Below are 18,709 nucleotides of genomic sequence, written 5' to 3' on the forward strand. Positions count from 1 at the left end.
TCCACTCTAGCCAGTGCAAATTATCCTTAAAGTCGTGCAATTGTTCAATTTCAAGATGTTCGAAGCTCCATCTGAGGCACTGTACGTGAACATCCCTATCATACTTCTAGGCATCCATTTACGCTGATCATATTTCCTGGCCCCATTTGCTTTTCCTTTGAACATTTTTCGTTTTACTTCGCTCCCACATGCATTCTAGTGTCATGTGAAAGTACAATACTTACTCGGGAAAAACAACCTACACTCACACAGACCGATACTTAATGCACACTTTATCCCTGCTTTAACCAACTCTTACATGAAGTGAAGTAGGAACACACAACTACAAGTAGCGAAGAAAAGCGTGCAAAACACTTACATATTACTCTTTCCCAGTGGGGAACGAAAAACTCCTTCACGAGTGTGTGATGATGATGATCCGTCCGAATACTAATGTTGTAAACCTGTTCTTCTTTCTCTCCCTTTCTCTCTCTCTCTCTTTCTCTCTTTTTAATTCTCTCTCTCTCTCTTTATCTCTATCTATTTGTCACTCTGCTTTGATGATGTTTTCTTTTCTTTTTCTTCGCAAACACCCCTATGTGCCCACCATGACTATAATGCGAACGATAACCAAAACACACACCTGACCTGGTATGCTTGCGTCCACAAATGTAATTTGCCACCATGTTTCAAATGCATTATCTCTCTCACTCTCTCCTTCTCTCTGTCTCTCGTTTTTCTCTCTTGTTCTTCTTCAACCATTTTTGTACTCCTCATGCCATTACATTTTTGCTGTTAATGTCACTTTCCGACTACAATTTCGACTACATTTTCGATGCCCACTTGTGTTTGTGGTTGTACATATTGTTGTGTCTGTTTGTTGGATTGAACTCACTAATGCTTTTATCAAATCTTCCTTTCTTTATTCGGTGTGTCTTTTTTCTGTTTTTGATTGACTTGCTTCTTTTGTTTTTCAATCTCTCTTTTTTATCTTTTAATAAATTGTTCTTCTTTTTTGGTCTTACTAAACTTGTGTTCTTTACTTTACTTACTTTCTACGTTTGTACCATTTTTATATCTCTTTTCTTAATTCATTCAATTCATTTTGATGCTCGCCCTTTTGCACCTTTCCACAACCGTACTGCGCTCTGTACTGCTCTGTCGCTGCCTGCATGATCTGTTTTCGCTGTTTGCTGACTTAGTGATTTCATTGGCAGATTCAGCTCGGGAGACCTGTCTTCCGAGTGCGAGGATGTCGATCCGAAAGACCTGCCACCCGCAGCTCGCCCACAGCCCCCGCTTCAGCAGCAACCGATGCCCGGCGGTCCGCCAAACATTCCGCCACCGCCGGCCCCCGGTACGGCCGGTTCCGTGTCGCCGGGTGGCCCCGTACCACCCGGTTCCGCACCACCCACCGGTGGTCCGGAGCTGTCGTTAAGCTTTGGCAAGGGTCCGGCCCAGCGCGGCACTAGCGCACCCTCGAGCCCGGCCAAATCGCGCGAAAGTTTGTTGCAGCGCGTACAAAGCTTAACCGGTGCGGCCCGTGATCAAGGCGCCTCCATTATAGGTAAGTAGAGGCCGTCGTCGCACGGATGCCGCTTTTCACATCTTTCGTTCGGTGCACCCCGTTTTTTAACCCTTGCCAGGAGCGGCCGTCTCGACTGCGAGCCGTGTTCAGCCGTTCAATCGGGACAAGTGCTTCACGCTGCTCGTGGTGGACGATCAGAACACGGACTGGTCGAAGTATTTCCGTGGGAAGCGTCTGCACAGTGACTACGACATTCGGGTGGAGCAGGCCGAGTTCCGCGAGATTATGCTGACGGCCAGTGCAGACTCCGGGCCGATGGTTGGCTGTAATCGGGGCGGATCGAAGCAGGCGAAACCGTTCCGTCCGGACTTTATTTTGGTGCGTCAGCCGCCGCGTGACGGGTCGAAGGATTACCGGTCGACACTGCTCGGGTTGAAGTATGGTGGGGTGCCGAGCATCAACTCGCTTCACTCGCTGTACCAGTTCCAGGTAAGGGTTTATGTGGGCGGGGTGTGATAGTGTTAGATGTTAAGGCGGAATTTGTAAATGCTTCTTGATTTGTTGGCTATCGCTTTGAGGGTTTATGGGAATTCAAGCGGATCTCAAAATCAGAATTGCTTTATGCAAAATTTAAATAGGAAGACGTGTATCAATCAATTCTACTTTTTTTTAATTTTTACATTTACGTCTTTTTAAAATGACTCAGTAAAGTGTCACCTGTAAAACTACATAAGTTTGTACAGACCCAATTTTCCTGGCAAGATTTCGTATGTTTTGCGAAAAGGACCACTAATCGTTTGATGTTAATTTATAGTTTACACGTGAAAGGAGAGTTGACAAAGTAACTGATCTTTAAAACACTATTATCCAGCTGTAGATATTGATTAGAAGCGTATTTAGTGAGTCAAAATAGAAAATAAAAAGACAAAGCAAAAAGAAATCTATTTCCAAGCACGCAAATACAAAGAAATTGTGCAATTTAAAAAAAATCTAGATAATTCTATAGCTTTCAATTCGAATAATCAATATGTGTAACTATTCCCGCTCCTGCTCACCTGCCGCTTTCTCCCACCCAAGCACACATTCCATCCCCAGCAACACACCGCAAGTAAAAACCCCAAACGCTCACGCCTAGTTTAAAATTCTAAAGCAACCGAACAATTGTCCAAGTGCTATATAACGATTGGCTTTTGCTTGGTAGCCTCAGGCTTTTAAATAACCATCACCAGCACCAGCTCCTCCGCTAGTAATGCTTCAAAAAGCTGCCAACCAAACAAGCAATTTTGTCCTGTAATAACCACTTTACTGTAGTGAGCCAGCTTTCGCTTTTTATTTTCGCTGTATGACGTACAGCGTTTAGCTGTTCAAATAGCTTTCTCTAAACTTTTGAGTAGAAATTGCGGCTAATGCATCTCTGGTACTATTTTCTTTCTCGTCACTGAATTGATGCACACAGGACAAACCGTGGGTATTCGCTCATCTGCTGCAGCTGCAGCGCCGTCTCGGTCGCGATGCGTTCCCACTGGTCGAGCAGACGTTCTTCCCGAACCCGAAAGACATGGTAAGTGAAACGATGAACACATGAAACGATCGTCGAAGTCGCTTTACACTAATTATAATCCAATAATTTATTCATGCAAATATCATCACCTTCATGGTATCTTCACTTGTTCACACAATACGCCTGGTTATACGCCTTTCCTGACCTGTTGTTCACTCGGTCGTTCTGTGTATGTATGTGTGTGTGTGTTCGGTGCATTTACACTGTGGCTAATTGTAATTTGTACTTAACGAAAGTATGCATTCTTCCCTACGATTAAAATGTTTTGATAAATATAGGAAACCTTCACGAGTGTTCCAATAAACGCTTCTCCAATCGTTCCGTCTGGTGAAAGAGCGTTCGGGAACGAAAAAAAAAAAACAGAATATATATAAACGGTTTATAACAACAATCTAGCTCATCCGATCGGGAAGTTTCTGCTCGTAAGTGTGCCTTCGCAATTTCCGTGCTTATCTTGAGTCCTGTGTCTCGCGCTTATTTGCCACCATTTTTAGCCATACACTGCCCGTAACGGGGTGATCGACGCCAGTGACACTTGATCGGTGTACCGTCCTCATTGACCACACCGGCCGGCACACACGAACCGTAGCTCGTTTCGCAGATTCCTTTCGGTGCGAACGGTGTCCAGTTGCAGGATCCAACTCGCTGATTACATTTGGTGCTCCAGCAATGGCTGATCTTGCACTTGCAGCCCTTGCGATAGATACCGGCAAGTCCACGCTTTTCCACGATCGAAAGCTCCGAGTAGGGACGGACAAAGTCGCACAGACCGATCTGTTCACTGTTGGACGCGATCGCGTACAGCTTGTTCGGTTCCAGCTTGATGCCACACATCGAGCTCATCGTGGGTGTGTAGAGCTTTCCATGGCGCAGCAGTTGCCGTGCCTCGTCACTCATCTGTTTTGAAGATGAAAAGCGCAAATTGGGATCAGAAAATCAATTTCTCAAACTGGATCGTTTTGCATGCAAGATCCCTTCGCTTGTCTGCAATGTGCTGCATGCTAGCGCTCACCTTGTACTCTTTCTTGATTGCAATCTTGTACGCATCCATGGACGCACGATCGTTGGACGCGGTACGACGAAGCACTTGTGCAACGATCACTACAAAAAATACGAGAAAAAAAGAGCTGTTTTGTTATTCCCGTTTTTGTTGGTGCTAAAACTTAATCATGCAGTTAGTCTCTGCATGGCTTGACGGTTAGCTTAATCGCGATCTTGAAAGCGCACCACGATGAGATCATAATTTATTTCTTCGCGGCAAGTTTTTGCTGAGCGAGTGAGTGTGTCACAATGTCATCTTTACAGCAGTTTTTAGAAACGGTTTTTAAAATTGAAGGAAACTTGTCCATTTTACGATCGATTCGTGATACGCGTGCAGTATTACGAGGCAAGCTGACCATCACAACTGGCAGAAACCAGAAGACCCGATGACGTATTACATATCCGGCCTCCAGGGCAGGACGAGCATCAAGAGCACAGCATCAACTTTGGTAACCTTTGCTACATTAATAACTTACCGTATTCCGACTCGCAGAAAGCCGTCTGGGGATGCTGTGGGAGGCAGCTGCAGGTTTCGGCCGTGGGAAGCAATACCGCCATCAGACCGACAATCGCCACTGCCAGCAACGAACGATTAGCCTTCATTTTGTGTGATTTTTACTGCAAAAAAAAGATCGGTAGAGAGAAAGGTTAAAGAAGAATGGGAGGATTTAGCAAGCGAGATGAATCTCATTGATCCTGTTCAGTAGAATACAGTAGAAATGCTTCGTTTTTTTGGAGGGGGGATTGGCACGAAATTAAAATCCCATAATCCTGTCCCGAGAATGACAGTGTGTGTGTGTGGAAAAGGTCATACTTCACTCACGGCGGAACGTCCATCGAGAGGAAATGATTTTTTAAACAACGTTCAACGCGATTACTCTGAGTTTTTACTTTTTAGTGCTCTGATTTCATGGAGGTAACTCCAGAACGACCGCAAGTCGTTGCCTTTCAACGTCAGGAGCTTGAACTGAACAGTGTTTATTTGTGAAGCGTTTAAGTATGCCCCGCACGCACCCAGCGGCAATTCATCTTTATAACGATCTCGATCATATCTTCTACAACAAATTATTCCAGCACAGGGTGTACAGAGACACTGACATCAGCCAAATGGAAAACAATTGTCCATTTAATTACCATCCATATGTGTGATTGTTCTGTCTAAAGGATAAGTAAGCGACTTCACTCTGTTAGTGACGTATGTCTTTATTTGTTTTCCGTTCCAAATCGCAACCCCTTGGCACAATAGCTAGAACCAAAAGGGACTGGCAAAAAATTGATGCAACAAAAACCCGCAACCGACAACTGCCAACAATAAACTTTCTTATTTATGATGTAGTTCGGGTGTAGCAGTAATTCTTCCACTCTTTACCACCAACTAAGGACCACACACAGAAGAACACACGCAGAAACAGCAAACCAAAACTTCATCAAACTATTGATATATTCCGGATACGAGTTTTCGACATAAATCATATCCACTTTGGTGCTTCTCCATTTCTGAGCAAAAGATACAGCGTCACGAAGCACGGGTCCAGAGGAATGAATAAAATTCCTGCTAAAACTTGTACTTTCGCCACTCAAATCTTCGCCCACCGTCACCGCCTTTTAACCTGTCTGCCATTGCGATGTCATCGGCTAAAAATACCTTCCTTACAAACGTTCAATGTTACCGGCCTTCTAGAGACCGCCAAAGGCGTAGTTCTAGTTAACTGTTCTCCGAAAAAATGAGGGGCTAGTTGCAAGAAATCGTACCAAATTCTTGAAACGGTTTTGCTGAGCGATTCGCATCCGGTAGCAAGCGTGGGGGGGGGGGGGGTTGGCTCAAGACCCGTGCCAAAACGGAACAACCTTGACAAACATTCCACTTCGCACTGAAACTCTTATGCACTGGGAGGGGGTGGGTGTCCGTCTGAGTGTACGTTGCATGTCCCATGTCAGAAAGTACCGTGTAATCCGTCATTTAAAACGTAATCAATGGTACTGATCAATCGTGAGGATTGTCTCGCGTTCACACCATTTGGCCAGGTTGTTCGGCATCCACACCTTGGCAGGGTTACGTGTCAGTACACTTACTTATCGTACTACTAATTGAAATCACGGATCACAGCGTTACGGCAGCCATATTTGGAGGCGCTAACGGAACATACTACAAAACGCGATACATCCACCGTATCTCACACTTGTGGAATGAAACTTGAAAGCCGCACGAAATGAAGTCCTACGGTTCAATTATCATTTCGTTCCATTAGCCAAGGTCTGGAGTTAGTGACAGCAGGTACGTAATTAATAATAAGTGACCTCCGTCTTAGATAGTGGCGGGGAAATACAGCCATGTCATGTTTGTGGCATATACGCTCCTTCTGTAATGTAGTCTCAGATTTCATAGGAACAGTAGGCAAATGAGCGAAAATTGAAAACTTGTGTCTATTCTCATACCTCGGACGAAAATACTCGTTGAAAGGCTAGCAAAAAGACCTTAAAAGGTTACGGCAAGAAATTGTCCGTGTCACTACGCTTTCGACGTCTGACACCATTATCGATCGATGCAGTGTACGGATAGGAGCATATAAAAAGCGAGCCCACAAAATTGCCCTAATGACCACCCTCGGTGTGCAAACACCGGACCGACCCACCGACCGAAGAAGCTAATGCTCTCGCTCCAAACAATGCTCTTAAGCACATTAAGGCTCATGAAACATTCACACACAATAGAGCGCACCGGGTTGGTGGAAGTTCGGAAGTCCTAATGCAAGCGAAACTCGTTCGTAACCGTTGACTTGGCATGTTGCTAGTCATAAGTTAACCTCAAACCTAACATGCGTTTTATGTCGTGCGTGACAATTTACCAATCGGTACCGATTAAGCCTCACAGCAACATTGAGAAAGTTACACTTCCCATTCTCGACGAGATCGAGTTTTTGGTTCGTACGCTTTCCTAATCGCTCGTAAGGTTCCAGCACCCGCCAGCACCCGTGCTACCATCGGCGGATAGAACACGAGTCCCAAGTCTACTGCTCGTGCTATAAATCACCCACGGCACAGTGATTCATTCGGCCCCGTCTGGTCTGGTTGCATACCCAAAGCGAAATGCCGACACGGACCGCTTCAAGGTAGCGTGGAAGTTGCTGCTCGAACTCGAACGGCACTTGCTGCTGGGGCCGTTTAGATGACACGGCGATGGTGCTTCTGGCCGAGCCACCGAGCACTAAACACGCCGGAAGATTAACAGCCAACTGGTTTTGATGCATTCATCTTTGTTTTTTTTTCATAAATCTCTTCCATCTCACACATGTCTCCTTTCGGAAGTCAGCAAGAGCGACCTTCGTGTGAGGTGTGTCGCGGTTCATGTGACAAAAAGATATTAGAAAACCTGAGGGTGGAAAAATGTTATCTCACCACCATTTAGCACCCAAACCCGGCCGGACATGTGTGAATGCGTGGGGATTCCTCGGATGTTCCAAACCGTCCTCTATCGGGTGTGAATGTGGGAAAAGAAAAATGCGCTCTATTAGCACACACACACACACACACACACACACGCAACCAGTAGGTAGGGTTTAACTGGGAGTGTATTTGTCAGTGTTTAGCGCAGTTGTCAAAAAAAGCGAAGCCCTTTTTGAAAGGGTTATGTGAAAAGGTGTTCAAAATGGTATCTGTAGCGAAGGGTGCAACGCACCGTGATCAGGTCGATATTTTATTCTTTCGCAGCGAAACACCAGCAACTGCAGCTGATCTGAACGGTGTTTTTGTTTTGTATTTTGTTTCAAAACAAACGTGATCGTGTTCGTGTGAGTATCTGTTTGAATATTGCAGCGCAAAGCGCATCATCAGCAGCATCATTACTTAGTCGAGAAGATCCCAACGATAAAGAGAGAGGAGAAAGATGGCGCGAATGTGACAGCTGTCAGCAAACGCTCGCGTAGTTTATGGTGGATGGTGAACGGTATTTGCCGCGTGCGGTACTACTGCCACTACTACTACCACTACTTTCCATAGGCAACTCACGTATGTGTATCACAAACTGCTTTTCCCGACTGTGTCCTAGAATTTTCAAACAAACCGCGCTTCTCTATTGCACGCGGTATCGGGTTTAAAAATAGCTTAATTGAGTCATATTTCTCGGTGGTTTTGTTTTGACAGTGTACGAACGGTGCCGCGCGGGGTGGACACAAACACAGTGACGGGCACTATCATAAAAGTAGACTTAGCTCTTGACATCAGTCAGGTCTCCGCACTATCCCGCACACATGGAACAGTTAACCGCCACAAAACGTCTGGCATTTGGAGTATGCGAAACTGAGAAGTGCACGGTATGTACGCGCGTTTAGTGCAGCCTTGATCTTCGCTGGACTCGCTGCCACATCACGCGTTGCCACCCTCTGTATCTGTACCACCAATTGCATCGGATTGCAGCTAAAGCGGCGCGCAATTCCATTTCATCCGTAGTCGCTGGTACCAAAGAAGGCAGGGCAGCAGGGAGAGAAGCTCTTGTACGCCATTACGCGACACTGATGGGTGCTAATGGTTTGTTTACCATTGTCCCATCGCCCGAAGCCTTCTTTTTCCAAACCCCGGAGCGATGACGCAACAACAACGATGTTGATTTGTAGCCGACATTCGCTTCTTCTTTCTCTCCTTTTCGCGTGTCCTTCAACGTCTCTTCGGTGCCGTTTTGTAGGTCAACAGGGATACGTTAACTGGTTGCTCCTGATTAAAAACGTACCACAGCGAGATGTGCAGCAAGAGACACAGCCTCCACCGACTGTCCATTTTTCGGTCGATACCAGCCGTAAGTAGACTCCTGACCGGGTTGATAAAGACACTGATTATATTAGCATGCAACATCGAGAGCTATAAATATGGCCCCTCGATGGGGCCATGTACCCTGCCGACTGTAATTGTACATTTGTCAATCATGGTAAAATCGTCCTCCTTTCCATCGCCACTGAAGTTACACATGACGCAAGAAGCTACAAACTGTCACATAAATTCATCATTAAAAGTATGGACCTCGGCCTCAGCTCCCTCTACTTAATTGACCAATCCCCGTCCCTCAGCGGGCGCACACCGAACGAGTTGTAATTGATTCCAATAATTACTGCCCGTGGAGCAGCTTTCAGCTTTTATGTGAACAGGAGAGCCTCATTTGCAAATAACAGGTTTACATTGATACACCGCGTCCGGGCTTTCCACTACTGCCAGGAACATTGCTTCTTGGGTCGTAAATCGACCAACGGAGGGCGGTTACGTGGCCGCTTAAAATGGGTCCGAAGGATATTTTAATTATAATGAAGCATATAAAATCAAACAACACAAGACGGTGAAGTAGCGTATCTAATTACTTCTTTACTGCGTGTGATAAATTGCACAATGTGTTATCAGGCTAACGAGTGGTCAAATAATTTGATCGCTAAGTTGTACTATTTATCGATAGTAGATCATCTAAACAAATTTGTACCGTGTGATCTCGTTTAGTGTAGGTGAACGAAATGCGCTGTGTTCAGCAATTGGATAAGTGACTGAATGGGATCTGTTTCATAAACAGCTAACGGCTCAATTAGCTAATCACATGCTGCTGTTGCTGCTAGTCTTTACAACAATGTACTTGAAGCCGATGTGGTTTAACAAATCAAGTTGTCAAGCCTCGTTTTCGAAGCCCTGTTGATTGTGTCACTCATGTGATTCAAAAAGGAATGGAAAATATGATAATCAGTTTGGCTAGCTCTGAACTGTAAGAAGAGTGTTGAAGGAACGTTCATGTACATGTAATCGAAATACGGATTCAACAACTTGTGCTAAATAGTGCCTGGCATGATTGAAGTTTCAACCGTTATATCTTTGTGGCCCGGCACTGATCTTCATACAGCATTTCCGAATATTGGATCCTATCTGAAAAGGCTCCTGAACTAGGCTGGACAGACAGAAATGGCAGAACTGACTATCCTTAGTCGTGGGTCGTCTCTTTCACACTGGATGTCCATACAGGTTTTGTAGCAAACCTAAAGCTCGGGAACTGTGTACCTCGTGGTGCTAAAAATTTATCATCAAACAGACATTTATTCAACTTAATATTTGTTATTCGGCTTGGCAGTACAAAAAAAAGGGTCGAGAGGTCTGACATTCCTAATCCCTCAGATGGATAGTTCCACCATACGATAAATTGATAAAAGAGCTCCATTTTCTATTATAATATCAAACAATATTTAGCTTCTATAATAACAAAACCAGATCAGCTGCTACAATTGTTTAACACATACATTCAGATGTTTAAAAGTTAAACGTAAACCGAACTTTAACTTAAAATTATTTTCCTATTTAGCGTAATGGTTCTCATTTGGCGGATCTCAAAGATAATCTTCCCTATATGGAAAATTGATCCAACTGTAGCTCAACTGGTTTTAAATGATAAATCACATTTGAAACAGACCTTCAAGAACATAACATATTAAAAATCAGCACTTTGAATTCCTTTTAAAGCTTCCAGACAAATTAAATATACAACAATAAACGTCTCAAGTCAAATGATGATTATTTTAATACTTGCAAGGTCACTCTATCAAGTGCAAGGCATAGTTGTCAAGAAACAGAGTGAAACGCATGTTGTACCGTTCTGTTGAATTTGCTTAGCTGCAGAAACACCGTACCAAAACAAGAAGCCAGCATATTAATACAACGTCTACCAAACTCAAGGACATCCGATCCAGAAATGGTCGTTTTGTGTTTACTCAGTTGTAGAAACATAAACATGAGTTTCGCTTAGAAAGTGGTGCGACCATTTTATAACCCGCATTTTGAAACATTGAAAAAACGCCGCTTTTCATCTCCGCCAAACTGCACGAACTATGTCGGCAAAACATCATCAGGAAACATTACACGCTTGCGCTCGCATAATGCCTATAATCATCGCATTTAAAATGTTAAAAAAAATCCATTCACTTCGCACACCAAGTTAAATTGCTTTACGCCCTTTTAAATCGCGATCAGTCCGGTTTCGAAGGTTCATTCCGTTGTGGCTCCCTATCGCGCCAGCTCTCACATGGGTGCTGTGGATGTGTCATTAACGGCACAGCATGAAATCGAAAGTCTTGCCCAGTGTAGAGCCGCCACACTACTGCTCCACATGATGGTCTGCTCTCTGGGCAGGTAGAGGCACCCTGGATAAGCGGCACCATTTGTCGGTGTGCTACAGAGCGAACTACCGATCGATCTTTCCCTGCAGGAGAACACAAGATGGAGCAGATTATAAAACCATGTTCCCTTTAAGCGTTCTTCCGTCACAATACGAAGGGAGTTTTTTTTTTATTCGCTCCTTCCTATAGCCACTCGTATCTGATCAGTAGCTATTGTTGTTCGATCAGCTACAAGCAATTCTCTCGTAGAAAAACCTCATCAAACAGTAGTAAATCTTACCCAGGCTGCAATCGTATCGCGTTCGAATGAGCCGTGCGGTAAAGTACACGATCCGATCCGATTCAAGATGACTTTTTTGTGCTGCTTCGTGACACGACTGCATTTTTCCCGAGGAACTCGCAGCGAAGGGCACTACCGGTCCACGTGGTATGTGCGGCGCTCAAAAACCCCAGCCCGACGACAGACACGTACCGAACACTAACTTTTACGACTAATTTATGCTAATTGACACCGACCAAAGATGCGCTTTACTGTCGTCGTCGTCGTCGTTGCAGCAGCGCGCCAAGATGTAGCGATATTTAAAAACGAACCATAACTATATCTTGTCATGTATCGGGCGTAAAACATGCCGGTGGGAAGTTTTACTGCAAGTTAAAATTACCAAACACGCACACACACACACGAGCGCGGGCACACCGTTTCAAAGGGCCGCGCACTGTGAACGGCGCCAATGAGCCACAGCAAAAATGCGTCACCCTCACAACGGTTACCGGCGCACATCACCGCCGCGTCACGGCTGAACAACTGCTCAATTGCTCCGATTCGATCATCAATTCTTTCTCGTTGCATTTTTGATGAGCCCCGGCCCGGGACCATTAATCAGCATCTCCAGATCAGTACGAGCCGTAGCGGAACCGATGATGATTTGTGGACGGGCACACAACGCGTCGGATCGTTTGCGATCGTTTACCTTAACTCGCCCGGGCGGCAAACTGTGCCCCAAACGGTGTGCGATAAGATAATGCGAATGGCGCGCGCGATCAGCAAAATCCGGTCCGGGCGTAGGGTGTTTGCGTGTCTGCGGGCTACATAAATCAGCTGCAATCTGTATATATGGGAGGTTGATAGGAGGGAGCAAAAATTCATTTCTGTCATGGTTGACCGTTTTATTTCGAGTAAACCGGTAATCGGCCCTACCGTAATGCAGTCCTGTTAGCGTTGAACGCACACCAGAGACTGCATCGTTGATGGCATTCAAGCCAAGCTCGATCCCGTTTCACCAGTGTACGAGATAAAAGTGTACAAAATGTACAATTGCCAACCAAAAACAAGAGAAGGACCAAAGGACCACATCGATGTAAGATATATGGGATTTTTTTTTCTTACAACGAGTAGAAATATCAAATTTTCAAACATAATAATATAGCGAACATAGTCCACGTTGCCAGCTATATATCCAGTTGCTCCTAATAGTCGAATTTCCGGACAAGGACGTTCTCATGATTTTAGGGGTTTTGTGCACGTTTTTCACGCTTTATAAGTCCCAATTTTTAGCGATCCCTTGGCCGAAACGATAATGGGGCTGGTCTTAATAAAACATCACCGGATAGCAAATCTCATCTGGACTGTACACCCGTAGAAAGGCCTGGTCAAGGAAAGCCAGAAGTTTATCCGCCAAAGGAAAGGAGATTTGTCCCAATTTCTCCATCAGAGCTGTTGTTGTTCTGAAGGACAGAAAAATCTCAGGGACCTTCGGTACACTCAAGAAACTGCGTCAAGGGCCTACGCCAAAGAGGATTGCCTTGGGTTGACTCTAAGATCGAAATTTCGAAAACCATCGTCTATAAGTCGATCCATATCGTGATGCTGATGAAATTATCGGCACATGTTCAGGAATAATAGGTGATCTCATTTTCAAAGTCGTCTCAAACTTTAGCCATGCTGCATCATACACCAACACCGAAAAAATCGGTCATATTGCTGCCAGAAAATAGTTTTCTGCTAAGGGCATCTATCGCAGCGCTTTATACAGGGAGAATATTGAGCATTGGTAATCTAAACACACGCTCCAAAGAGTCGTCGCTAGTAGAATGGGAAATTAGTAGACGAAAAACTAAACTTAAATAGCTGCTGTTTTTAAAACTACTTGTAAAACAGGTGATCCTTGAACATGTTTTGTTAACATGTTCGTAACATCACTCCTATCTGCTCGGTTCCATTTGACCACTTCATACTTTACCATCTGATAGAAAAACCGTTTAAACTTTAACTTTCCCTATCGTGATTTCGCATTTCTCGTTCGGCACTTTGAGCTGGTTTGTTTAAAAGTTTCAACTCCTCGCGTTTTACCTCTTCAGCCAACGGTCGTTTAATACGACTTTTCTTGACCCAATTGACCGGATAAACGGAAAGCCACTCAACCACCACCACCACTTGCTGGTATGGCATTGCTGTCATATCGTTTATTTTGTTCACGCAATAACAAACTGGCCACCCGGTCCGTGCGGGACTCTCGCCAGCAAATCGGAATCATCCTCGGAAACACTATCGCACAATTCCCCCGGTCCTCGTTACGCAAACATGTGTTTTGTCCGGTGGGCCGATCGTGTGCGATAAATCATTTCAAGTATCGCGGCCCTAACGGAAAACCGACACCCCATCAGGTGTGTCTGGTGGAGAGATGATGCCACCATTATAGACCATGCGTCCGTTTCTACTTCCGGGGAAACCTGACCCCTCGTGCGGGTACCATTTTGCCAAGTGTGCGATCATTTTGCATCAAATGCAGCTGTGCAGTTGCTGTACTGCAGGGTAGAAGGTTCAATTTCCGCGATGGAGAAGGGCAGAATGGGCATTACACACACACACATTATCATAAAGCAGTATAGTGCAGCAACCTTCTACTCCACCTGCGATATTGGAGGAATCGAGGTTCATGGAGTTCCACGCGTGCAAAACAATGTTGGCACAATGTCTCGTGGGCAACTCACATTGCATGCTCAGCTTACCCAAAACTTTCCATTTTCCCTATCCTAAACACGTTCACCGTGCAAGCTGATGCACACAATCTCTTTGCGAGGGTTTTGCTGGCGAGTTTTCGCGCGTGACCTGCTCGCTTGCAGTGGCCGAAGTGGCACACTGATTCCATTCCCAGAATTCGTTTGTTTGGCCCTTTGGCGTGTTGGGAAGAAACCCTTTTTACCCGCAACCACATTGTTTGCAGTGTTCGGATTGCGATTCGGATGGAAGGGGAACAGAGTTCTCAAACACCTTCGCTGAAAACACCCTTCAACGTCCGTACTCCATCGGGAATACATGTACTTTCGCTTGCAAAACTGTCGAAGGGTTTGAAAGACACATGCAGATAGAAGGTGATAACAAGCTAAACGAATTGCAACGAACAACACACCCAACCCTCACGGACCAGCTGTAACAACCCCTTAGAGCAGGCAGAAAATGTTTCTGGACCCACACCCACCCACAATACGGTGTGTAACCCCATTTAACACTCGGAAAGGTGACAAGCGAACACAATTTTGCTATATGTACGCGTTTGGTAATGGCACGTAAGCTGTGCATATGCACAAAACTCTCTGGACCCCCGGTCCATCTGTCGATCTGCAAAAGCAAGTCACACAACCGGATACAGCAATCGATCAACGAGTGGAAAAGCCCTCACGTACGTTCGGCGAAAACTGGGCACGGTTGGTTTGTTTATTTTCCCTTTCATTCTTGCTTGAACATCGCGCAAGGAATAATCAGCGAACGTTCCGAAAAGGTAAAACTTCCTCCAGAAAACACTGACTATCGCCAACACGTCAAAGCGAAAAGCCGACGGAAGGACAGAAAAATAAAACGAAATCTCATACCGGCACCCTTCCCTAACCCTTTCAAAGCCCATACCCCGAACTGCAACCGATTTATCTGTCGACGAATGCACGACCAAAAATGCAACGAAATAAAAAGACGCTAAAAAATTGGAGCATCAAATTCGTCTTCGCCAGGCAAACCAGCGTTTCAGCCGTTTGATGTTCGACCCCTTCTGTCACAAAAGTAAATCGTAAGAATAAACAGTGGCCAAAACGCACACACACACACACACCCAAAACGGAGGCAGAAAAATAAAACGATCATTTGATCACACGCACGCCTCGCCAGATGGGTTTTGGCGGCGTGAATTTCAAACACCACGATCAAGAAGAAAAGTCCCTCTTCGGCAGGAAGTTTATCTTGTCCCTCCTTTCCGCTCCGAATGTTTGACACGGTGACGCAAAACAACCAAAACACCGAAAGGTTTAGATTTTTTTTCTTCTTGGTCTATCGGCTCGGCTGCAGCAGTAGCAGGAATTTTAAAAATGTTCAACATCGGTGGCCTCAGTCGCATCTGTTTTCCCTTTTTTTTGCCCGATCGATTGCGCAGATTTTTCGGGATGAAATTAATGACGTTTGGTGTGTCTTGTGGCACCGGTGGCGGACGGACTACGGACAGCGCGTTGAAGCATAGCTATTCTAAACATAAGACGGATGGCGAACGGCAACGTCCGACGTGAAATCGAAACATACGTGCTGCCTTAGGAATGCTCTTTTGAAGATGTTTTCGACTTAAAATACGTGCCCAGAACACACACGGTTAGACTGTTTGATTGTTGCTATTCCTCAAGCGAGGAAACAAAAAGCCTTTTGACTGCAACAGAAGAATGCTACTAAAGTGCATTGTAAAGCCTTCGGTGCGGTACTTCTATTTTCGCAACACGTAAACACGCCATCTTGCAACTTATTATCACGCAACAGTTCATCGAGGGAAGTGTGTGTGTGTGCGTTTTTTTTTTGTGCTACTGAAAAATCAAACACGATCGTTTAGCAATGGATGCACGGAACACGCGCAACATCAATAAAGTACACCGTGTATTTATTTGCCCGCCCGTCCAGAACCACACTAATGGTGGTGCCCTTAGGAATTCTGTGCAAACATTTACTTTACAATTTTATATATATATATGTATGTGTGTGTGTTCATGGAAAAACGCGTGTAGCATTACATCACACGAAACCCACTAGTCGATTGCACTATTTAAACGTTAAAACCAATCCTTCCCCACCAGCTCAGCAAATTAGCTCAGGACCTTAACTCTGGATTTGAGCAGTTGCGCTCGAAGCAGTTAGAGATTTTTGTTTAGTAAGCACTCGAAAACCGCATTCGCCACCAGTGGTGGTGCTCTGGCGAAGATCTCCTACTCACGATCGTACGTCCATCGTACGGCTTAAATCAATATTGCCCCCTTCAGGGAGTTTTCACTCTGCAGTTTATAGCAAAGGCGCAGGATCGTAAAATATTGGAGCACCTGTTGATGGACTGCAGCGATCGCACTGATCGCTAGCAAAACAAGATCGATGGATCTTTGCGTTGAGTTGGGCGGGAAGCTTACCGGCTCACATTTGCATGGAGTAGGTAAACTACAATCTAAACGGTCCGGTTTCTGGATACTCTTTTCATCACCCTAGGCTGCCACACGGTATAAGCAAGAAAAAGCGGGATACAGGTTCAGAAAAACAAACAAGACCCACATGGCATGCCCCATGTTTTTGATCGATTGAACGATGCTAATAACATGGTGAATAGCTTTGCCGTCAAACGATCCGGTCAACCGAATCATCTCCCCCTTTTAGCTGTGATCTGTCTGCTGTCTGGTGTAATGTAGTGCGCAACATTAACCAGATCACGTTCAGGGCCATGACAGCACTCCACACAAACACAGCACGCCCTATTGTAAGTAGAGTTCCGAGTAGTTCCGAGAAATAGACATCTCTCCAACTACCAATGGACGACCTCCCAGTATGACCTCCTCAGGGCATCACAGGGTACGGACGTGATCAGCAATTTTCGTATGCTTAATCCGAGTCGATTTCGCTCGCCATCAGCACTCCATCAAGACGGCGGTTATTGAAGCAACGCGTGGAGCGTACCGAAACCATTTCGCCTGCATCTTGTGGATGTCACAACCATATAGCACAGCACCGGTCCAAGATCTGCTGGTTGGACTGTGAAGCTAAGCGATGACTCCTTCACCAAACCGCTTTGAGCCCTTGGAAAGGAGCAATGTTCGGTTTATGGCATGTGAGTCTCGGTACAAGGTTGAAGTTATTGCAGTTTGGGAGTTGTCCGCCGCAAGCACCACAAGTCAGCCGTTATTAGTTGGTCTGATGAGTGCTGTTACCCTGACCTTACCCAATGGTCATCGATCACGACACGACAATCGCACACTTTCAAACTGTATGCCGCCGAGTGCGAGCTGGAGCATTATTCATCGTTGGATTTCGCTTTTAATATCTTCCACCCTTATCTAAACCACAGCCGGGTGACATCACAATAAGACAATCGATAACATTGTGCCACAGTGGTCGAGTGGTGTGACGCAGTTTTCTTTAGATGCATATTTTCGCCAACTCTTGCGAAACCCAACGGATCCTCTGCAGTACCAAGGTCGTCTCGTGAAAGAGAGAGAGAGAGCGAGACGGAATAGAAGCTCCTCTGAAGAATGCGTTTCCAATTCCTGCGTTCCAGTTTCCAAGTACGCAAATGTTGCAACTATCAGAAGTGTTTGAAGTAGCGCTGAGGAAGCGAATTTATGTTGCTGCCGTTTTTGTTGAACAACTCAAGTGGTTTACCTCACATTGGGGCCCCTTTTTTTCGCGCCAGGTTCGTTGGACGAGATTTCCTCACGCACTCGCATGACTCCAAACGGTCCGAAACGATTATGCTAATATCAGAGTCCCATTTAAAGTGATCGGTTCTTTTGACTGGTGGCGGACGAGAAACTATCTTTTACAGTTTTGTCTGGAGCACTTGCACTGGAACGCCAAGACAATCCTATGAACCATAAACTCTACAAACTAATAACTGAGACCGTTTGGCATTGCCATTTAGCCCCATCTTGTAGCTGGTGGTAGTGGCTTTTTCACCCCCCCCCCCCCCCCCCCCTGTAAAATCTGGAAGCACAGTTTACCGCTGTTCGTGGCGTGGCGTTATCTTTGGAAGGAATTATCTTTTGTGTACCCACGAAGGGAACGCGATGTGGCACACCATTGCGTCAGACTTAAATTAGTGTGGTAGGTTGTGCGGCGTGTAATACTGCGAACGCAAAGGGCTTGGGTTGCTTTACGAAATAAAATCGTAGAGCTAATGGAGGAGGATATCAGGAGGATACCGTATCTTATACCATAACTAATATTGGCAAGCAAAGATTAAACATCTTGTGGAATTATTTCCACAAGTACAATAAACCTACACGCTTCCTCTTGCTGCCGTATAACATGTCTGCTTTTGATAATAAAATTCATTGCTCAAAAGAGTCAAATATTCAGAGTTTGTATGGCGGTTGTGTTAAACATTCAAGTCACCTATCAATGGACCTGTGCGTCTTGGCAGGTGCAGATGACTAACCCAACATTATTCAAACTGTATTCCTCCT

At 45.2% G+C, this 18,709-nt stretch overlaps 3 protein-coding genes across 4 annotated transcripts in view; 1 reads left to right on the forward strand and 2 right to left on the reverse strand.

The window, feature by feature from the left end:
* Positions 1–18,709, reverse strand: part of LOC126558017 (tryptophan--tRNA ligase, cytoplasmic) — a 274,008-nt gene that overhangs the window by 70,514 nt on the left and 184,785 nt on the right. The gene's annotated exons all lie outside the window — the stretch shown is intronic.
* LOC126557629 (synapsin) overlaps positions 1–18,709 on the forward strand; it is a 32,831-nt gene that overhangs the window by 4,931 nt on the left and 9,191 nt on the right. The window contains exons 3-5 of one of the 2 annotated variants that reach the window (XM_050213478.1): positions 1,182–1,546; positions 1,626–1,996; positions 2,964–3,068. In XM_050213478.1, coding sequence (XP_050069435.1) covers positions 1,294–1,546; positions 1,626–1,996; positions 2,964–3,068 — 729 coding nt within the window. In that variant the 5' untranslated portion in view covers positions 1,182–1,293. The remainder of the gene's footprint in view (positions 1–1,181; positions 1,547–1,625; positions 1,997–2,963; positions 3,069–18,709) is intronic. The other variant, XM_050213479.1, reaches the window with a different exon arrangement.
* LOC126559055 (tissue inhibitor of metalloproteinase) lies at positions 3,542–4,712 on the reverse strand. The gene is made up of 3 exons (XM_050215161.1): positions 4,586–4,712; positions 4,081–4,169; positions 3,542–3,965 (listed from the first exon to the last, which is right to left on the reverse strand). Exons 1-3 carry the CDS (start codon positions 4,710–4,712, stop codon positions 3,543–3,545), a joined length of 639 nt encoding a protein of 212 aa, XP_050071118.1. The 3' UTR covers position 3,542.

Source organism: Anopheles maculipalpis, chromosome 2RL, assembly GCF_943734695.1.
Source record: "Anopheles maculipalpis chromosome 2RL, idAnoMacuDA_375_x, whole genome shotgun sequence".
NCBI lineage: Eukaryota > Metazoa > Arthropoda > Insecta > Diptera > Culicidae > Anopheles > Anopheles maculipalpis.